This window comes from Leucoraja erinacea, chromosome 5, assembly GCF_028641065.1.
Source record: "Leucoraja erinacea ecotype New England chromosome 5, Leri_hhj_1, whole genome shotgun sequence".
In the NCBI taxonomy this organism is placed as follows: domain Eukaryota; kingdom Metazoa; phylum Chordata; class Chondrichthyes; order Rajiformes; family Rajidae; genus Leucoraja; species Leucoraja erinaceus.
In genome coordinates this window covers 50800961-50816901 of record NC_073381.1, presented here as the reverse complement: position 1 = coordinate 50816901, position 15941 = coordinate 50800961, and the positions used below count along the sequence as shown (strand labels likewise).

The 15941-nt window shown below is 40.5% G+C and overlaps 1 protein-coding gene across 5 annotated transcripts in view; it reads right to left on the bottom strand.

The window, feature by feature from the left end:
• LOC129697238 (protein eva-1 homolog C) overlaps positions 1–15941 on the bottom strand; it is a 271653-nt gene that overhangs the window by 136650 nt on the left and 119062 nt on the right. For all 5 annotated transcript variants that reach the window (XM_055635590.1, XM_055635589.1, XM_055635592.1 and 2 more), the window contains one exon: positions 12759–12911. In XM_055635590.1, coding sequence (XP_055491565.1) covers positions 12759–12911 — 153 coding nt within the window. The remainder of the gene's footprint in view (positions 1–12758; positions 12912–15941) is intronic.

The following is a 15941-nucleotide window of genomic DNA, read 5'->3' as shown; positions in this document are numbered from 1 at the left end:
ATTTGTGATTATTGGTTGAAGATATATATTTTTTATTGTAGCTTAGGAAATGGAGTTCCAGATCATAGGAGTGACACTATCACATAATCATGAGCGTTTGACAGGGCTGGGCCTCTGCTCATTGGAGTTTAGAAGGTTGAGGGGGGACCTCATTGAAACTTACAGAATTATGAAAGGCATAGATATAGAGTGTATGTGGAAAGGATGTTTCACTGGTGGGAGAGTCTATGACCAGAGGACATAGCCTCAGAATTAAAGGGCACTCTTTTAGAAAGGAGGTGAGGAGGAACTTCTTTAGTCAGAGGGTAGTTAATCTGTGGAATTCATTGCCACAGAGGGCTGTGGTGAACAAGTCAGTAGATATTTTTAAGGCAAAGGTACGCAAATTCTAGATTGGAACGGGTGTCAAGGGTTATGGGGAGAAGGCAAGAAAATGGGATTAGGAGGCAAAGATCAGAATGGTGGAGTAGACGCGATGGCCCGAATGGTTTAATTCTAACTCCTGTAACTAGTGAACCATATTTCACCATCCAATTGGATCAAGGTCAATCTGTATATCAACTCTATTATAAAACACAATGTTGGAGGAACTCCGTGGGTCAGGCAGCATCTGGGGAGGGAATAGACAAACAAGGTTTCGGGTCGGGACCCTTCTACATCCGTCCATTCCCTCTCTAGATGCTATCTGCCCCACTGACTTTCTCCAGCACTTTGTGTTTTGCTCAATATTCCAGCATCTGCAGCCTTATGTTTCTAACAAGAAATCCTTCGATACTCTTAAGGGCCTGTCCCACTTGGCGACTTTTTCAGCGACTGCCGGCGTCATTGACTGACGTTTCAGGTCGCCGAAAGATTTTGAACATTCCAAATTCCAGTGGTTACAAAAAATATTGTTGCGACACTTGAGGAGACACTGCATGTCAATACGTCATCACGCGGCAACTTTCACGGTGACCTGATACGTCAGTCAATGATGCCGACAGTCACCTAAAAAATCGCCAAGTGGGACAGGCCCTTAACTCGATAAAAGACTGTCCATTTTTGAATACTGAAATTTTCAAGTGATCCAGCATTTTACAGACATTTGAACGACAGAGTTTCTGTCTCTTGGATAGGTAAATTCAGGTTCCACTTCTAAATGGTCCCATTTTGAAAATTCTCAATAGGTCAAGCAACATCACTGAGAAAGTAACAGATCAATAACCTTACATTAAAAAATAAAAGAACTTTAGATAAAATTATGACACAGAAACTGCTGGTGCTGGAATCTTGAGCTTAACACAAAACATTGGAGGAACTCAAGATTCGGGCAGCAGCTGTGGAGGGATTGAACAGGTGACATTTCGGGTGGGAACCTTTCTTCAGACTGACAGGACTAAGCAGTACTATGCACTTTGCAGTTCAGACATATCATGCACTGCCCCAGCACCCTATCTTTTCCAGCTTTCTCCCTCCTACAGACTTTGTCCTGCCCCCACCTCTCTTTACCAAAACTAAAATGATGTAGCTGCTAGTTAACATAAAGATAAATGCATTTTAATTAAATTAACGTACAATGTAATTTAACTTTGTATTAATCATTGGAAAGAGATTATTTGGATGAGATACAGGGTCACAGTCCTCACCCATGAACCAGAAGGTAGCAATAAACATTACCTTTGGAACAGAAGCAGGTGGGGCATGTGAAAAAAATCTGTGCTTTGGTGCACAAAGCAACAATTGAATTGGATGAAATTTAATTAAAGAGCAAAATAGCAGTTAAAGCACCACTTTGTTCAGAATGAAAGCAAAGTTTTCCAAAGTTTCTATAAGTTCCTTTCCCATAAACAAACCATCCCAACTTCTTTAATTGGAGTAGAGAAAAATGTTTCCCGAACTGGTAATGTTCCAGCAAAACTACCAAAGTTTTCATTCAAAAGGGAAACATCCCTGAGAATACTGTTGCCCCATCTAGACCAGCAGCATTGTTAAATTAATAAAATGCACTTATTAACCAAACATCATGGCAGCAAACACCCACTCTGTTGCTGAACTCGGGGCAAGGGGTTCATTTTCTTCAGCATAATTTTACAGTAGCATAAATGTTATTATTAAAAGGGCCAGCAGGATGTGGAGAACCTGTCTGCTCCGATGGGATAACATTTAATGTGTGAAAAGCCATCCATCACAAATCATTCAACATTTTTTGACTAACCTTTAATGTCAACAGACCTCAGCAGAGCCTCAGCAGAAAATTAGTTCTTGCTAGATCAGTCATTTCCATGGCAATAAGAGAAAAACATTTGGCCAGACAATTTGGCTATTGTATGGGCGAGGGTGTAGGCTCAAGAAATATTTCCGTTTATTGCATGTTATCACTAAGATGTGAATCAATAGCTTGATAGTGAATAGTATGGTGGTTCTTTATCCAAGTCAAGTCAAGTCAAGTTTATTTGTCACACCACACTCTCTCTCTCTCTCTTTCCTATATAAGTGAAAGAGTGCAATGGAATTCTTTGCCACAGAAGGCTGTGGAGGCCAAGTCAGTGGATATTTTTTAAGACAGGGATAGATTGATTCTTGATTAGTACGGGTGTCAGAGGTTATGGGGGAGAAGGGGGTCAGGAAGGAGAGATAGTTGAATGGTGAAGTAGACTTGATGGGCCGAATGACCTAATTCTACTCCTATCACTCATGACCTTATGACTTTATGATTGCAGTGTAAAAAATAGCATAATTTCTTCTGAGGCAACACACAAAAGAGTTACTACATTTCTGGCTTATGTATAACATGATTTATCTGGGTTGCATACAAAAAGGTATTTCACTGTATCTAGGTACGTGTGACAAAAAAGTACAAAGGACGAGTAAAATATTTCCAAGTCAACGTGGGTGCAACTAGGAGAGGAGGCCGTGCATCTCCTGTACTTGTCCCATTTGACGAATGGCATGAGCTATATTAACCTCCCACTGGAGAAAGACTAGGTAAAGTGTTTAAAACTCTATTGTCAACACCTAGCCATCCACCTTACTACTTTCCTCCTTCTGGCTTCACAATACACAACTCTTCAAACCTGTTACACACCTTCTATTCTTAAATCTGGCCTTTGCTCCAACAACCTACCAAGTAAACCCCTAACCCCCTCGCCTATGTTGATCTATTACCTGGCATGCTTTGTCCTGCCTCTTCCCTTTGCCAGCTTTCTTCTCCGTTCCAACAATCAGTCTGAAGAAGGGTTTCCATCCGGTACATCACCTATTCATGTTCTCCAGAGATGCTGCCTGACCTGTTGAGTTACTCCAGCACTTTGTGTCCCTTTGTGTTTAAAATCATGCTGGCCATGTCACAAGTAAAAACCCACTATCCAAATGTATAAGAATTGGGGAATATCAAACTCAGAATAGGAAATAAATGCCTCATCACTGACTTCACAATAGAGGTCCCTGACATTGACCTCTCCAGAAGATGGGGGACAGCCCATAATATAATCACCACAGGTTTTGGATGATGTGGCCACCTGCTCTGTAAATGGACAATGGTTGATGATGCACAATGCTTGTGCAACTGTAACAGTGGGTCCCTAACCATGTGACATCTTGGGGTGCAACGGTGGTACATCTGTAGAGTTGCTGCCTTACAGCGCCAGAGACCCGGCTTCTATCCTGACTACAGGTGCTTGTCTGTACGGAGTTTGTAATTTACTCCACATGACCTGTGTGGGTTTTCTCCTGGATCCTCCCACTCTCCCATGAGACATACAGGTTTGTAGATTAATTGGTTTGATAGAATAGTAAATTGTCCCTAGTGTGTGTCGGATAGCGTTCGAGTGCGAGGATCACTGGTCGGCACGCACTCGGTGGGCTGAAGGGCCTGTTTCCACGCTGTATTTTTAAACTAAACTAAATCTGGATGCCCACCAAAGCCTGTTGCAGAAGGACCGTTATTTCTTCACGCAACCTCTCGGAGACTATTAGTGAGATTGACAGACTGGACTGACAAGTGCAACACTTTTCATGTCATATGATAGAAATAAATTGTTACCATTGTTTTACTAATTATCAATGCCACAGTGATTGCTGCATTGAAAGGCACCCATTGAAGTAGTCATTGAACATAGAAACAGTTTTTTTTTGGCCCACCACATACTGCCAAGCATCACACCGATCTATATTAATTCCACTTGTCTGCATTTTAATCCATATCCCTTTATACCTGGATTATTCAATTAACAAGACATAAATTGATATGGAATCAAAGACAGGCAAGGGAGACTAGTTGCCTGCACGTGCCTCATAAATGCTGTTATTGTTCTTGCCTTGACCCCCTCCTCTGGCAGCTCATTCCAGTTCCCAATTAGATTCTGTGCAAAACGTTTGAACTCCTTAGATCCCCTTTAAACCTCTTCCCTTAAACCTATGCCCTCTATTTTTAGGCACCGTTTTCACAAAGGAAGCATTAGTTATCTACCAGGTGTATGAAACAAGCTGCCAGAGGAGGTAGTTGAGGCTGGGATTATCCCAATGTTTAAGAACCAGTTACTTGAATACGAAACGTTTGGAGGGATATGAACCAAATACAGGCAGGTGGGACATTTTGGTTGGTGTGGGCAAGTTGGGCCGAAGGGTCTGTTTCTACACTGCATCACTACTGACTCTATGACCTAGTTATGCATCTGAGACTTTGGAGACTGAATGAGACTTTGCAGACTTTTAAGGTATGAGACAGGAATTGGCTAGCATAGCCTGACCAATTATACTTAAAGGGTTGACAGTGGAGATGTAATGGCGAAGATTTAAAGACCACATGGATGAACTCCAGAAATTGTTCATCCCTATCTGGCGAAAATATTAAACTGGGAAGGCGGCTCAACCATGGCTGATGAGGAAAGTGTTAAAGCCAAGGAAGAGGCATGTAAATTGACCAGAAGAAGCGGCAAACCAGAAGGCTGGGAGAAATTTAGAACTCAACAGAGGAGGACAAAGGGATTATTTAAAAGGGGGGGAAAAAGAGCATGAAAGAAAGCTTGCGGGGAATATAAAAACTCTATATTCTATAGATATGTATAAAGGAAAAGATTAGTGAAGATGAATGTAGGTCCCTTACAGTTAGTCAGGTGAATATATAATGGGAAACAAGGCAATGGCAGAACAGTTAAACAAGTACTTTGGTTCTGTCTTCACTAAGGAAGACACAAACAATCTCCCGGAAATTCTAGGGGATCTAGTGGGCGGGAGGAACTGAGGGGAATCCACATTAGTCAGAAAATGGTGTTAGATAAACTGTTGGGACTGAAGGCAGATAAATCCCCAGGGCCGGATAGTCTGCATCCTAGAGTACTAAAGGAGGTGAGACCGCACCTGTAGTATTGTGTGCAATTTTGGTCTCCTAATTTGAGGAAGGACATTATTGCTATTGTGGGAGTGCAGCGTAGGTTCGCCAGGTTAATTCCCAGGATGGCGGGACTGACGTATGATGAAAGAATGGATCGACTGGGCTTCCATTCACTGGAATTTAGAAGAATGAGAGAGGATCTTATAGAAACATATAAAATTCTTAGAGGATTGGACAGGGTAGATGCAGAAAAAATGTTGTGGGAGTCCAGAACCAGGAGTCACAGTTAAAGAATAATGGGTAGGCCATTTAGGACTGAGATGAGGAAACACTTTTTCATTCAGAGAGTTGTGAACCTGTGGAATTCTCTGCCACAAAGGCAGTGAAGGCCAATTCACTGAATGTTTTCAAGAGAGAGTTAGATTTAGTTCTTAGGGTCAAGAGAATCAAGGGATTTGGGGGGGAAATCCAGAACAGGTTACTGATTTTGGATGATCAGCCATGATCATATTGAATGGCGGTGCTGGTTCGAAGGGCCGAATGGCCTACTCTTGCACCTATTTTCTATGTTTCTATATCATAAATTCATATTCCTCCATCAGATCACCTTTGCTCCTGGGAAAAGATACCCAATCTACCCACTCCTTATAAATCAAAACCTCCAAGCCAAGCAACATCCCAGAGGATTTTTGCTGCACTATCTCCAGCATAATCAGATCTTCCCTATAGCATCTTTCTAAAATCAATGAAAGCCAAAGTAAGAGTATGAAACCATTTCACCGGGGAACGATGGAGTGCTAAGCAAATTTATTCCAGCACAAGAACAGAAGTTCACTGTGGAAATAATGGAAAAAATAATGTAAAAAAAAAAATTAAGGTAAAGTTCAAAGTTAAACCTAAAGTTTGCATTGGGATTTCCATTGTTCTTATGGAATCATAGAATCACTCAACTGTCATAGCACAAAAAGATATCACACCACGTGGAAATAAGGAGCTGGACCGGTGGCATCCCACCGAGTATACTTAGTATTTAGAGATACAACATGGAAATAGGCTCTTCATCCCACTGAGTCCATGTGACCGATCAATCACCGTTCACACTAGTGCTATCTCCCGCTCCCGCTCTCTCATCCACTCTCCACACACAAGGGGCAATATACAGAGACCAAGTAATCGACGAACCTGCTCGTCTTTGAAATGTGGGAGGAAACAGGAGGTGGATCTACATGGTCACAGCCAGAACTTTCAAACTCCTTGCACACAGTACCCAAGGTCAGGATCAAACCCAGGTCTCTGGAACTGTGAGGCAGCAGCTCTACAGCTGAGCCACTGTGTCATGCCAGCTCCTGATAGAAAGCTAATGATATTTACAGATTTCTGAATATTAAGCAAATCAAGACATTGTCAGGGGATATTTTAGGTAATGATGGTAAATAACATGCACCATGTAAATAACAATTGTAGGTAAAATAACAGCTATGATCTTGATGAACAAAGGCCAGGTGGCCAAATTAGCTCCTGGTGTTTTTATGTACTAATGTTATTTTTTGTCCTTTATGAGTGAAGACATACTGCTCTGTAATGTGGCCTAAATTTATATATACAGCAATCTGCTGGGCCCTTCCAAAACCTAGTCTTTGATTGCAGAGGACTGGATCACTAATCTAGATTAATCTCTTGTTGTGTTAAATTTCCCAATACGAAATTCAAAATCCTGCAATTGCTAATGGTATACATTGCTAATTGTACTCCTGTACCAGCGGGTACAGATGACTATCGGACTATTTTCCCCAGAGACCTGCAACAACCTATTTATCAAAGAAGTTTCCTTTTCTAATCAATCATTGATGACAGGTTCTGGTTTTCTTCAGTCTGTAATAACAAAGTTTCACAGTATTTAAATTGCTTCTCGAGATGAGCTTTCACAAGCGAGTACAAAACAAACAAATAAGGAAAAATAGAGTTCAAGTCACTTCACCTACACAACAAGTCAAGTCAAGTCAAGAGAGTTTATTGTCATGTGTCCCAGATAGGACAATGAAATTCTTGCTTGCTGCAGCACAACAGAATATAGTAGGCATAAATACAGAACAGTTCAGTGTGTCTATATAGCATTGACCATATATATACACATAAATAAACAGATAAAGTGCAATAGGCTGTTATAGTTCAGAGTTTGTTTGATGGCGAGTTTAACAGCCTGATGGCTGTGGGGAAGAAGCTGTTCATGAACCTGGATGTACCAGATTTCAGGCTCCTGTACCTTCTACCCGATGGCAGCGGAGAGATGAGTGTGTGGCCAGGATGGTGTGGGTCCATGATGATGCAACAAGAAAACATTATTCCAGCCATCAGAAATCGGTATTGGCTTTTGACAACCTATTGAGCTTGTTTGTACACCAGTTATGCAATAGCTTCACCTTGCATCAGAAGTCTGCAACTGATATTACATTTGCAACAGCAAACATATTTGTTACTGTGGATAGAACAGATTAAATCAGGCTGAAATGTTATATCTTTGTTTTAAAACATTTTAGATCTAAAACATTTTAGATCACTTAATTTGCTTGTGACCACTATGGAGAACCAGAGGCTTTCATTGCTCCGCCAGCATCCTTCGGTGATTGCATTGACGGTTGTTGTTGTCGGGGGAAGAAAGGAGTCAGGGGGTTGGAGGGGTTCTTTGTCCCAATCTCAAACTGCTGGGGTTGTGAAGCCCATCGCTAGGCCCGATCCAATCTCTTGATGACTGCTCTGCACTTGCAGGGAGGACTACTGCCTGAAACCGCTGCAGGTAATCCCCACGTTCATTATAGCGTGCTGAATCCTCTGCACCCTTCCCCCTCACACTACAGCCACTGTACTTTTTCCCTCCATTCCTGCCTTCCAGCGAGAGGGGCAGAGAGACACAGAGAGAAAGGGGAACAGAAAACGTGGGAGCACAGAGAGAGCGAGGGCACAGAGAGAGAGAGAGTGAGAGAGAGAGAGAGAGAGAGAGAGAGAGAGAGAGGGGAGGCAGAGAGAGAGACACGCAGAGGGGGGGGGAAGAGAGAGAGCTGTGAGAGAAGAAAGAGGGGAAGGAACACATGTGCATTCTGACACTTGGACCAAAGAGCTGTGGTGGAGGCTGAACAATTCCTGCAACATCATTATTGAGGCTGGGTCTTAGTCGATATGCATTCTAATCAGAGTTTATAATATGCCAATTCAAGCCATCATGTTTGCATACGAAGTTGTAATGTCTGGAAAAATCTCATCAGTTTTTATGAGGAATCTGAAAGTGGTTTCAGATCCGTGAAATCAAGGAATATGACTATCTATTAACTGTGTTAGTCTTTTTCTCCTGAGGTATTGCTCAGTTCTCATTATTAAAGAGTATATTAAACATTTCCTTTTCAAACAACTGTCAAATTCCTTGTTTTAAATACATTTGTGCATTCTGCTTTAACGGTGAAATGGAGATGGATAATTCCAAACGCAAACCACCCTCTGTGCAATTTAATAACACTTGGTGCATGAACAAATTCAGGGCAGCACATAACCGGAGGAGATTGTTGCATCAATAAAATGTTTATTGAACCTAATTGAATGTGACCTTTGATGAAGAACACCACAGACACTGGCTTCATAAATTATTGAAAGCAACTTGATCACCTTGAGTCACTTCATCCACTTCTAGAAATGAATGAAAAAACAATATGGGTTGTTTAGTTAAAATTGATATTGTTCGCAGGCATCCCCTAGGGATCAAGAATAACTTGCTTCCAACTCTGGTTTTCTGGGTTGTGTGGTGGTTAATGAAACCAACAGGGGAAGCAGTGGCTCTCACCAGGAGTTGGTTGACGGAGCAGATGAAGTGGTGCACTCCATCCACCACCATTGACATTTATATGCTCCAAATGCCGGGAGTCACTACTGAGACCTCCACATGTGCCCATGTACAGATGAGCTTTAAATCGATGCAAGCTTCACTTGTCTTGGTTTGCACCCGTTTGCCTTTTTGCTCGATCACAGAGACAGCTCCACTTTTTTACTTCATTGAACGGATCGCTGGTGGATTTTCTATTCCCGTTGAGCGCCTGTCCCACTTAGGTGATTTTTTCGGCGACTGCCGGCGACTTTTACAGATCGCCGAAAAAGCGGCGACTGGACCCCCCCCACGACAATGTCTACGACAAGCTACGGCAACCTACCAACTAGTCGATATCAAGCTACCTACAACCGGTGACCCATTAGGAAGTCCACCTACGACAACCAAAGTCAACCTACAAGCTACAACAAGCAACGACCCTGTCGGCGTGAACTGAAGACAATTCAGTCACCAGTACCTGTCGCCGGTTGACGTAGGTTGACATAGGTGGTCGCCAATGGAATTCACCGAAGTCAGCACCCAAGCTACCTCAAGCCTACAGTCGCCGAAAAGTTTTGAACATTTCAAAATCCAGCGGCGACCAGAAAAACGTTGCAACTCTTAAGGCGACTTGAGGAGACTACTCACGTCACCCCGTGACCATGTGGCGACAGCTTAGTCACCTGTAGTCACCGATAAAATTGCCTAAGTGGGACAGGGGCTTTTCAGTGCTAAATTACATGTGCCTTTCACATGCTGAGAAAATAATCAGATCTAATGACTGCAATGTCATTTTTGGCAATATACAATGCTGCTTTCATGACCCTGGGGATACAGAGAAATAGATTCTTGTACAAATCTTGAACCAACATTATCTTTCCACGTGAAAAGAACAAGAATGAAAGCAAAATTGCTTTAAGCTATACCCAAGAATATTATTTCTAATACTTTACAAAGAGATGTCAGTGTTTTAATATTATTTCCCCAATTCTTGGCATGACATCAAGGGAAGAATTACAATTCATTGTCATTTTGTATCTTTTGTCTAGTGTTCACAATTGATTGTACTAGCTATTCTAGTACTGGGAGCAGGAGGCCTATATACACTGTATTAAACACTGTCAATATGTACTAGCCCTTACATTATAAATTAGGTAAAATATTCATTCTGAGCCTGTATAATAATAGATAATATGGGTGGTACAGTGGCACAGCGGTAGAGTTGCTGCCTTAGAGCACCACAGACCCAGGTTCAATCCTGACCACAGGTGTTGTCTGTACGAAGTTTGTACGTTCTCTCTGTGATCACGTGCATTTTCTCCAGGTACTCCGGTTTCCTTCCGCACTCCAAAGATGTACAGGTTTGTTGGTTAAATGGCTTGAGAAAAATTATAAATTATCCTTTGTGTGTAGGATAGTACTATTGTATGGGGATTGCTGGTTGGCGCGGTTTTGTTTCAATTTTAGTTTATTGTCATGTGAAATTTATTGTACAAAGAAATGCTAACCAAGCAGTGGAAGACAATACATGATTACAATCACGCCATTCACAGTGAACATTCAAGAGAATAACGTTTCGTGCAACATAAAGCCAGTAATGTCCGATCAATGATAGACTGAGGGTCACCAATGAGATAGTAGTTCAGGGCTGCTCTCTAGTTGTGGTAGGATGGTTCAGTTGCCTGATAACAGCTGAGAAGAAACTATCCCTGAACCTAAAGGTGTATGTTTTCGCACTTCTATACCTTTTGCCCAATGGGAGAGAGGAGAAGAGGGAGTGGCCAGGGTGTGACATCCTTGATTATGTTGCTGGCCTTGCTGAGGCAGCATGAGGTATAAATGGTCAATAAATGGCCTGTTTCCACATTATCATAATGCTGTGATTTTCAACTCAAGATGTTTGCTGCAATACAAAATTCATTTTTTGGTTTTGTTAAATAATTTCATTTTTTTGTGTTTTCCCATGCTTGCTCATATTTTCAATCGTGCTAAAAAAAAGGCATTTTTCTGAATGTTAGTTTTCAAATTTTTGATTAAATATCACATGATTATCTACAACTTGAGTTGTAATTTGACAGAACTAGAGGGTGAAAATGGCCATTCCAATTATTAAATCCTGGTTTGTAATCTATTTATATTGATAGACAGGTGAAGCCAGCATAAAATGCAAATTCACTTTTTTCAAGTTAATTAAACATTATTAAATGAGAAAAATAAAATTACCAACTTAATGGAAATTAATGTGATTAACTGCAGTCATATAATTTAATTAAACAATATTTATTTTGTTGACAAAGACAATAATAATGACAAAATAGTTCAGAAAAAAGATATATTGCAATACTGGATAAGTTTGTTAACAGACACAAGATACAAAGATACAAAGGACATTTATTATCACATACACCAATTGGTGCAGTGAAATTTGACTTGTCGTGCAGCACACAGATAGAGATAAGACACAACATTAAAGAATTTAACAATAAACATAAAAACATCCAGTATCAGAATATCTGGGACAGTTGAGAATAAAGATTATACTGTAATGGAAGAATTTAACTGCTGTTATTCTTAATTCAAACCGATCACCTAAAGTAAGATGAATTTACTTCACCTGTATGAATAATTAAGCTATTATTTAATGAAGACAAATTAAGAGATTTTCTAACAACTGAACTGACATTGTTTTAAATCAGAGTGCAAATTCAATAGTTCCAACCCGTAGTTTAAATTTACTAAAATAGGAGCAATAAAATTCTATTTATACACGGAATCCAGAAAGAATTAGTCTGCTATTTTTGCAAATATATTTGTACGATTGTTCTTTCATGAAATACAACAACATTTATAATTTTGGAATACAAGAAGTGGTAAAATTATGAGAAAAAAACTAACTGCTGAATAAACTCAGCAGGTCGGGCAGCATCTGTAGGGGGAAATGGATAGATGGTATTCGGGTAGGGGCCCTTCTTCAAACCAAGGTAATACATTTCTTGATATCTATACTTCTGAAAATACTGCAAATCACGTTATTTCACCTACTCCCTCCCCAAACCATCATCCCATTCACTACTGTTGTTTTAAAGCATGTCAATTTAATAGGAAGGAAGTTCTAAAGCCAGATGGCAGAGAAAGAGAAATAACATCCCAGTCCACTGTTCACTATTTATCTTTCACTGTGAGCATTCAAATAGGATTGCAGCTTCTGTCAATCTATCATCAAATACAAACATTGCAGGAGATAATCAGCAGATCAGGCAGCATTCTGCAGAGAGAAAAACTGAGTTAATGTTACAGGTCCATGACCTTTCTAAAGGACAGATGGAAAGTTCCAAGGGACGCTGACACCTCAACACTCTGATTCCATATCCTCAGATGTTGGCTGACCTGCTGAGTATCTCCAGCATTTTCTGTTTTAATGTTGGATTTCTGCAAACTGCTAGTAAATAGGATTAACATGGATAGGTTTTTGGTGGTTGGCATGGACATGGTGGGCCAAAGGACATGCTTCTGTGTTGTATTCCTCCATGATTACTGATATTACACCTCGAGCTAGGTATAGTTCATTCTATAGCTTTGTGTATGTATCACACTTACCGACAGCTGGGACTCCTACATTCCAGTAAGGACATTCTAAGCTTCCTTCTTGTGACCGGCCAAAGATTGCAGAGTAGATAGCTATCACCATACTCCGTTTACAGTTCAAGCGCAGTTTGTCATCTTCACAAGCCACTTTACTCTTGTATTCATCTGTAATTAGAGGAAACAACATTTTCAACCAAACAAATCATGGTTTGTTTTAAAATACATTTTCTGGAAACAAAGAATTTAAATATTTAAATCACCATTTTAACTGGGCCATTCTCAAACGATATTCAACTATGCTTAATTCAAGATTTTTGAAATGATTTCTCTCAATAAATTACTTTATTTTCATTGGTGTATTTTAAAACAAAGTACTATATAGTCGGCCGAGATTACAAGAAAAGAGAAATTGACCCTGTCTTGCAATCAGTGGAAACTGAATGGCATTTGATGTTGACCAAAAGCAGTTGTTCAAAAGACTCAGCGGGGTCCAGAATGCCTGTTCTCTTATTTACAGCGTCACTTCGAATTTGATATCATCTATAAAGGATTGTTAAAGTTTAAAGAAAGGATAAAGCAGAATACAGACTGAAACCTACACAGGATCAAAGAGAAAAATGTAAATGTTATAAAAACCACCTTTGAAAGTATATTTTGTTTTAAAGCGTCGACAAAATATCAGATTACCGACAACCATACCAGATTGCTTTTACAATTTTTATACATTGTTCTCAAGGAATGGAATTCCACACTCATTAATTTGGCTTTACATCCTAGAGAGGCTGGAATTATGTTTGTTTTAATAAACCATTAAAAACTCCTGATTGAACAAGGCTTAATAATTTCAAGGTTTTACAGCAAGAATAAGATCATGAGAGGAATAGACAGGATATATGCACCGTCTTTTACCCAGAGTAGGGGAATCAAGAACTATAGGTTTAAGATGCGGTGGGAGAGATTCAATAGGACCCTGAGGGGCAATTCATTTGCACAAGGGGGAGTAGGTACATAGAATGAACTGTGGAGGAGGTAGTTGAGGTAAGTATTATTACAACATTTAAGAAACACTTGGATAGGTACATGGATAGGACAGGTTTAGAGGGATATGGGCCAAACGCAGGCAGGTGGAACATATTGGTCACCATTTTGCAAGTTAGACCAAAGGGCCTGTTTCTACATTGTACAAATCTAAGATTCTAATAGTATGTAAGGAGTTGGCCATAGAAATGCCTCATCTGTTTTGTTGGTGCCTAACACACAATATCATAAGTTGCTGATTCCACACAATTTCTGAAATCTGGTTCCATTATGGGTGCAAATTACAGTTATGCAGAAAAGGAATACATCACTTAATATATTGTGCGTTAAACAATAGAAACAGGACAAATTTATCCCAACTTAAATCAGTACTTGTTGTTGCTAGAGAAGTGAAGAATCACTGATGGAAGTTCAGGAATTCCACATTTAACTGGACAAGTATGACTGCCGAAAATTCCTCTGTTTGAAAAAACATTTAATTTCAAATATCTCTTGAAAACAAATAGTGAAAAATTACATCTGGGATCTGGAATCTCCTTTCCCAGACTAGCTCTGTAGGACCTACTGGATAAAGAGCTGGAAAGGGGGCAGAAAGATTCACGAGGATGTTACCAAAACTAGAGGGTTTCAGTTATAAGGAGAGACTGGATAGACTGAGATTTTTTAACTCGGGAGTGTAGGAAGCTGAAGCGTGACCTCCTAGAGGTATACAAGGTGGATAGTGGGTAGATTGGTGTTAAGTTGTTAATCATTTTTCTCCCGGGTAGGAGAGACTAAAACTGGACATGGATTTAAGGCGAGGAGGGAAGGATTCCGGGGGGGGGCGGGAAGAAGAAAGGAAGAGGCTTCTTCCCGCCCACCCCCACATCAGTCTGAAGAAGGGTCTTGACCCAAAACGTCACCTATTCCTTCGCTCCATAGATGCTGCCTTACCCGCTGAGTTTCTCCAGCATTTTTGTCCACCTTCGATTTTTCCAGCATCTTTCTTAAACAAAAGGGAAGGATTTAAAATGACTTGAAGTGCCACACACGTTCTGCACACGGAAGGTGGTGCATACATGTTACAAGTTGCCAGACAAAACTGTATAGATGGATAGAAGTACAATGATTAAAATACATTTAGACTGGTTAGAAAAGGTTTAGAGGGATATGGGCCAAGCATAGCAGATGGGACTCGTTCAGACAGACATCTTGATCGGAACAGATGAGTTGGGCCGAAGGTAGACAACATGCTGGAGTAACTCAGTGGACAGGCAGCATCTCTGGAGAGAAGGAATGGGTGACATTTTGGGTCAAGACCCTTCTTCAGTTTGCAGTTCCTTCCTACACAGTTTGGATGAAGGGCCTGTTTTCTGGTGCATACCTCCACACACTCACCACTGAACACAGTACATGGATGTTATTGTTATTGGACCTCAAGATTTCTCTAGATGGAAGGAAACTTGTCTCAGTGACAGCCAGTGACTTTGCTCATTGCACAAATGTATCTCAATGTCATGTGTAATGGGCACAGATTGTGGAAAGAATAACTGGAGCTGGAGCACTCATTTTGGATGTCTGCCCCTGTCCATTTTCTAAATAAGACATTCTTTCAAATGTTCTACTTTCCTACAGTTTTGGCCTCAAGAATTACTCCAAGGTGAATCATTTCCCACTGGGCAATCGTGACTTAAACTGCCACAGTCCTAAAGCTTTGGAATTGCTACATACTACCCCACCTTCATGTAATCTAGGATTAATGGGAATATTGAGAGTTGCTCTCTTCCCCCACTGGACATCAAGGAACAACTGGGAAGTTCACAATCTGTGTCATGAGAAATTTAAAGTCCCTTTCAAGTCATGAGAAATTAAGGGGAAAGTTCCTGGTAAGGAATGAAGCTGCCCTCTACTGAGGCATCAGTTCCTGGCAGGCACTGCAAGACCACCTTCTACACGGAAGAACAGCTCACTTGAACTGAAGTTTAAAACCTTCATAAACAGTACAAACTTTTAATGCCACTTTTTTTTTAAATAACAAAGAAATGGTTCCTCCCCTGCTCTTTGCTGGCATTTAAAATATCACTGGCTTTTGGTGATCAGAAACTGAAATTCTCCACGTAAATCAAAATATGTGCGTTAAGCTCCTATTCATCTCACCAGAGGACAATATGAAGACTG